Source organism: Seriola lalandi, unplaced genomic scaffold, assembly GCF_002814215.2.
Source record: "Seriola lalandi dorsalis isolate HSWRI2012SDOR001 ecotype SW California unplaced genomic scaffold, Sedor1 jcf7180002054885, whole genome shotgun sequence".
Taxonomy (NCBI): Eukaryota; Metazoa; Chordata; class Actinopteri; order Carangiformes; family Carangidae; genus Seriola; species Seriola lalandi.
The window spans coordinates 885,367-891,725 of record NW_019525437.1 but is presented as its reverse complement, the minus strand read 5'-3'; the positions used below and the strand labels follow the sequence as shown (position 1 = coordinate 891,725).

The 6,359-nt window shown below is 40.2% G+C and overlaps 1 protein-coding gene across 1 annotated transcript in view; it reads right to left on the bottom strand.

Annotated features, from left to right (window-relative positions):
* Nucleotides 1-1,422: 1,422 nt before the first annotated feature.
* Nucleotides 1,423-6,359, bottom strand: part of LOC111671697 (calreticulin-like) — a 6,753-nt gene continuing 1,816 nt past the window's right edge. The window contains exons 3-9 of the mRNA XM_023428862.2: nucleotides 5,530-5,733; nucleotides 5,258-5,352; nucleotides 4,954-5,163; nucleotides 3,641-3,754; nucleotides 3,381-3,524; nucleotides 3,188-3,280; nucleotides 1,423-2,317 (exon numbers count right to left, since the gene is read on the bottom strand). Coding sequence (XP_023284630.1) covers nucleotides 2,096-2,317; nucleotides 3,188-3,280; nucleotides 3,381-3,524; nucleotides 3,641-3,754; nucleotides 4,954-5,163; nucleotides 5,258-5,352; nucleotides 5,530-5,733 — 1,082 coding nt within the window. The 3' untranslated portion in view covers nucleotides 1,423-2,095. The remainder of the gene's footprint in view (nucleotides 2,318-3,187; nucleotides 3,281-3,380; nucleotides 3,525-3,640; nucleotides 3,755-4,953; nucleotides 5,164-5,257; nucleotides 5,353-5,529; nucleotides 5,734-6,359) is intronic.

Genomic DNA, 6,359 nt, shown 5'->3' with positions numbered 1-6,359 from the left:
ATGAATGAGTTCAAAGATACTTGTCTCATTTTCATACCAATATCACATGGAGGTACTCCTCCTTCTGATACTGTTGTTTGGGCTTGATACTCAACTGTGGTCACACTCCACAGAAGTGAGGCTTCACTGTAAAACACTTTTTAAGTACTGACCTAAATGTGTGTGTAGCATCATGTATCATAAAGTGTCAGTATTAGAAAGCTGTTATCAAATGCTTGTGCACTAATGCTGTGATGAGACATTTCCTGATATCAGTCACAAACCTTTAAACTATGGAGGCTACTTTAATTCATTCTTCTTTAACACTGATGGACTCAACAGTTTGACACATTTTCTGAAATGAAAAACAAGATGTTTAAGTCAATGGAGAACTGTAGAAAGTTGACGCTTACAAACCCATATACAGTATAAACTATATCCATATCTAAACTATTTTATTCCGCCGTACTGGTGACATCAGTAACAATATCTCAGTAATGCCTTGAAAGAACTTATTCAAATTTGGCACAAACCTTCACTTGGACTCAAGGATGAATGGATTAGATTTTGGTGGTCAAAGGTCAAGATCACAGTGACCTCACAAAACACGGTTTTGGCCTTTTGAACACAATATCTCCGTAACACCTTGAAGTAATTTCTTCAAATGTCATAAAACACATTACCAGGACTGAAGAACGAACGGATATGATTTTGGTGGTCAAAGGTCAAGGTCGGTGTGACCTCACAAAAAACTTTTTAGCCATTACATAAGACTTCACAGCAATTATGACAACATTTCACACAAATGGTTCATATTTTCTATGACTGGATAAACAGGGATGTAACCTGAAACTAGTCTGAGTGGAGGAGGCAGACAACCACGAGGAGAGGATTCTAGTTTACTATTGTCTTTGTAATAATGCGAGTCGTATAGCTGTCTCCTCACCTATTTAACACACATGAGAGACAGACACAGTGAGAGGTGAGGAGAGGTATGGAGAAAAATAATTCTTCAGGGGCTGTGAGGCTAGAATGGTTGGTGTGGGAGTTGCACATAGAACATGACATGCCACTCAGCGGTGTGAATTTACTGCTCAAGACTGTTGGGTGTAGTTGAAAACTCAGAAAAATCTAGCAAGTGACTGAGTTGAGTAGATTTTATCAAACATTCAGTTACCAAGGTCAAAAATAAACTGATGATATTTAACTTGTTTACAGTAAATTCCCCAAATTAAAGGTTAGGTTATCTTATCTAGGTTATATATTAGGAAACTATCACATCAGTACAGATACTGTTTTTTTAAAGCCTCTCAGCAAAGATCTGAGTGGTTACACGTTTGTTCAGGTTGTTGTTTGTTTCCATTCTGTCACCCATAAAATCTTTTTCACATCATACTCAAATAAAGCCAACAATGTTCACACAGTCACCACTGAACACCAAGGTCAGGTTGTTGAGAGAAGCTTCAATTTATTCACTGAAACTCAAAAACAGTGTGCGCCCATGGGACAGTCACTCATCCAGAACAATGAGGAAATGAGAATTGTAAAAATCACAGTTTCTCTGATGCAGTCTCACTCTCTCTCTCTGTCTGTCTCTCTCTCTCACACACACACACACACACACACACACAGAGTTGGAGGAAGGACATATGCACAAATCAGAGCTTTGTGTTTTTAGGGAATGAATGTGATGATTAAATAAATTATGAAGGGGATCAACCAGAGACGAACAGTACAACTTCACACAGGAGAACAAAAAAGTGCATGAACCCTCGATTGACTGGACATCCAAAGGCAATAATAAAAATGACTTGGCTCTGTGAGGAACTGCAGGGTGCACACACACACCACGTTCAGGAAATCACATTAAATTAGAAAACACACGGAACAGGAGGAAAAACATGTAAACCCTTCTCAACTTTGAACACTAAAAAAAGCAACAGGGGAATCAATAAAAAATAAATCTGATCTGACCCCACCTTCCACCCTTCCCCCACCCCTACACCTGAATAAAAGGCTGCTGTATGAAAGGCCAGAGTCCATAGGGCTTTTGCTAATTTTCTGTCATTAGTCTGAACCTGCAGAGAAGCACACAGCAGTCCTCCGGCCAGCTCCTCTACAACTCGTCCTTCTGTGTGACGTCGCCGTCCTCCTCTGTGCCGGCGTCCTCCTCTGTCTCATCGTCCTGTTCCTCATTGTCCTCCTCACCATCCTCTTCATCCTCCTCCTCCTCCTCCTCCTCATCACCCTCAGCGTCCTTCTTCTTGCTCTTCTCTTCCTCCTCCCTCAGTTTCCTCTCCATGTCCTCCTGCTCATCCTTCATCTTCTTCTCTGGTTCCTGATGGGAAAACAGGCGTTGTTTTAATGTTTTGAACAGGAGGATGCTGTTGTTAGACTACAACAATCTATACACTGCAGATGATATTGTACATTAATAACTTACTTTGTATTCAATAAATTCATTAAAATGTTTTACTGTGTTTCCACTCATCAATGTCATTTTGTGCACTGTCAGTAGTGAGAGCAGTCACTATATAAATTCATTACACTTTACTCTTTCCGAGTAAAGTTTGAAGATGCATTTAAGAGTTCAGTTATGGAACGCAACATATAATAAAATTTGCTTCTGAGACCAAAGTTCATCTTCCAAAAATAATTACATTTCCCCCTCAAGTCTTACACTCCAGCTTGTGGACAAATGGAGCCAGAGATAAAAACCTGCACCCTACGTTTAATGGGCGAGCCTGAATGTGACCATGACAGGTCAGTAAGAACAAGCTCAGACGAGAATGCAGTGAGAAAAGCCTTTCTACTTTTTTTCCTCTGCATTTTCTTGTACCCATTTATCTATATTTGGGATGGCCAATCACTCTCTCCTGATATGCTTCACCAAGTGACCTCAAACAACAACTACAATGATGTCAAGTCAAGTACATTTATTTATATGATGTCAAATCATAAGAGAAGTTCTCAGGGTACTTTTTGTATAGACCCAAGACTCCCTCACATGGTTCACCTGTGGCTGTCACTGTTTGTTTGTGTGTGTGTGTGTGTGTGTGTGTGTGTGTGTGTGTGTGTGTGTGTGTGTGTGTGTGTGTGTGTTAATACGCTTATAATATAAAGTGCTACTGGGAATCAAACCCTGCAGATGTTTTATGTTGTGCTGAATACACACTTCTGTGTTTTGTATTTCAAAGTACAGTCCTACCTTAGTAACTCCCCAGGTTTCCTTCCCAAATTCCTCAGCTTCTTTGACGTCATCGGCGATCAGGAAGTTGTCAAAGATGGTGCCAGATTTAACCTAAACAAAAACACATTCACATTATTTATTCAAGAAATGAAGACGTGAAAGAAGTGATTATTCTTCTTATCTTGACTCTCAGTGGGTTAGTGGAAATTACCTGCCACAAATCCAGGCCCAGGACACCAATGCTGTCAAACTTGTACATTGTGGCATCGTGAGAGTAGTCTGGGTTGTCGATCTCAGGGTGGACCCAAGATCCCTTGTAGTCAGGGTTGTCAATCTGCTTGGGTTTCCACTCTCCCTGCGAAGACAAGACACCAGGAGTTAGAACTACTGATGGTGTTGGTAAGTTAGATAGAAGTAATGCCTTCACAATATTAAATGGTGATCAATCACAGCTCTGCCCAAGCCCTGTACCTTATACTCTGGGTTGGTGATCATGGCAGCTTCCCACTCTCCATCCATGTCCTCGTCCCAGTCATCAGGCTTCTTGGCATCAGGGTCAGGGATGGTCTCTGGCTTGTCCCAGTCCTGGAAGACAGCAGGACCGGAGTCACTAAAAATACTTTGTCATAACATGGTGCACACTGGGCTATGTACATGAAAACTGAATTAGCTTAATTTGACCCTTGACTATTTGACACAAGATTATCAGTTCTTTAAAGCTGGTGTCAATTTTACTTTGAACAGTTGTGAAAACAATCAAGTGATTTAGACTGAAATATGATTTCAGATGAGAACATGTAAGATGTAGAGGAATCATCACAATTAATTGATTACAATCAAACAAAAGCAGAAAAGATCAAACACACTGATTCTGAGCTTCAGTGGTGACCAGTGACGAGAGGCCAGTAGAGCTGTGGTCTAGTTTCTTACAGTGAGAACCTTACACAGTCTTCCTACAGTTTGAACCAGCTGAGACTTATTCCTTCAAAGTTCTGTGACAATCAAGCAAATAAAGGATGAATTTTCGTCTCCTAATCTTTAACAAAACAGGAATCATTTATATTCACAAAGGCCTATGAGCGCTGATTGTGTTGCAGAGTTGTCTGCACCTCAGTTTTATTCTAGTTTAGCTGAAATACAGGATTTTTATATCTTTAAAAAATTATTTATGCTAATATATACCATTAGCCTCAGCAACACATTATGTTCCCCTCACCTGGTTCACTGTGGCTGTCACTGATGGTTTGTGTGTGTGTGTGTGTGTGTGAAAATACGCTTATAATATAAATAGTGTAATATATCATAATATAAGATAATATAATAATAGTGAAAACCCTGCTGTTTATTCTGGCATCATGCTAAAATATTGGTGACACTTTTGAGGTCAGCAAAAAAAAAACATCTAGGTCATACGATCAGTCGTTAACATAATTATGGTGACAGACATACGTAGAACAAGAAATCAAGACTAATGTCCAGGAATCTAGTCCCAGTGCATGCTGGGAGACTTCACACCTAGCGCAATACACCTAACTCATTGTGCTCATCCAGACACATGATTGCTGATCATGCTTTCAACTCTCTAATCATTTTGCTTTTATTTCAAAATAAGAGCACATGGTCATTCAAGATAACTTTATCCAGGATTAACAAATCAATCCCCAAACGGTGTTAAAAGAAACAAATTATCTCTATGAGAATTAACAGGATTAATTAAGTATGTTGTAAACACAATCAGGTCAAAAACACAAGCCATGACACATGAAAAGGAAGTGGTCTCCCACCTCAGGCTTGGTGTCACTGGGGTCGTCGATCTTGGCCCTGTCGTCCCAGTCACTGGGTTTCTTGGCCTCGGGGTCCTTGATCTTCTTTGGGGGCAGTATGTCCCAGTCCTCCTCCAGGGAGCCAGACTCAACCTTCTCATTGTTGATCTTCACCTCGTATGTCTGGTCTGGATTCAGTATCAGTGTGTACAGGTGGGTCAGCTCGTCATCCTGGGGAGAGGGGGTAGGAAAGTTAGTCAGCAAAAAACTTCATGTTCAGAAGACAAAAGTTTAAATAATTCCAGATGCTTTATGCAGAGACTACCTTGCATTTGATGTCTTTCTTGATGAGATGGTTTTGGCCCTTGTAGTTCAAGATAACATGAACCTTCTTTGTGCTGTATCCACAGATGTCAGGCCCTGGAGACACAGGTCATGGTATATATTTAATTTCCTTTATTTAACACTGCACAGGAAGCACAATAATGACTAAACTTCAAACACAAAGAAATCACTGCAAACATCCCTCCAAATGCTCGCCAACAGTTGTGTTCTACGGTGAACCTCGGTTGACTCTACAAGACAAACATGACTCACCAAACATGATGTAATACTGAGAGTCTCCGTGCATGTCACTCTGGTCAAGAGTAGAGGGGAAGATTTTGACGTAGCCACCTCCACAGTCGATCTTCTGCTCGTGCTTGACAGTGAACTGAATGACCAGGGGCTTTCCCTCATTGCTGAAGGGCTCAAAGCGGGCAGACATGGCGTAGAAGCGGGCGTCTTGGCTGGTCTGAACACCTAAATAGAAGCAAACAGCTGTTAGCATCAAGATCTCAAGGCTTTGTTTGCAACTGTGTAGTAGCAGATCACATCTCTTCCCCAGTTTGATGTTTGGAATTTCTTATTGATCAGGTTTCCATTGATTTTGTATTTATCAAAAGTGATCATGAATTTTTGTGTGCCAGGTTCTTAGTGAGTGAGATATAACCAGCTGGGCAAACTGGGCAGCTGCCCTAAAAGTTCAGGTTTGTGCTTCCTTCAATAAATATTTGTTTATGAATACACATCACCGTCTCTGTTGACTCTTCCCATCTTAATCCTTCAGTTAGATATGTTAGCCTTTACCTCTCTTTTGGAACATGACGTATTTTACTTTAATGGAAACTTCCGAAAGCTCCATCTATTTCTCTGTGGCTTAAGGATGTCATGTATTTGAAAATTAGAAAAGATAATATTCTTTGTGAAAGGTGCTTCAGCAAAGTGTTTTCATAAATGGAACTCTGGATTACTTATTTGATATTTGAAATATTTATTCATATATTATAATTTATTATTGGTGTTATTTTCTATACAGAGACAGTGTTTGTGAAATCTTGACCTCAAGGCCTTATTTGAGGGCCTGGGGGTGTTCCTGCCATAAAAAA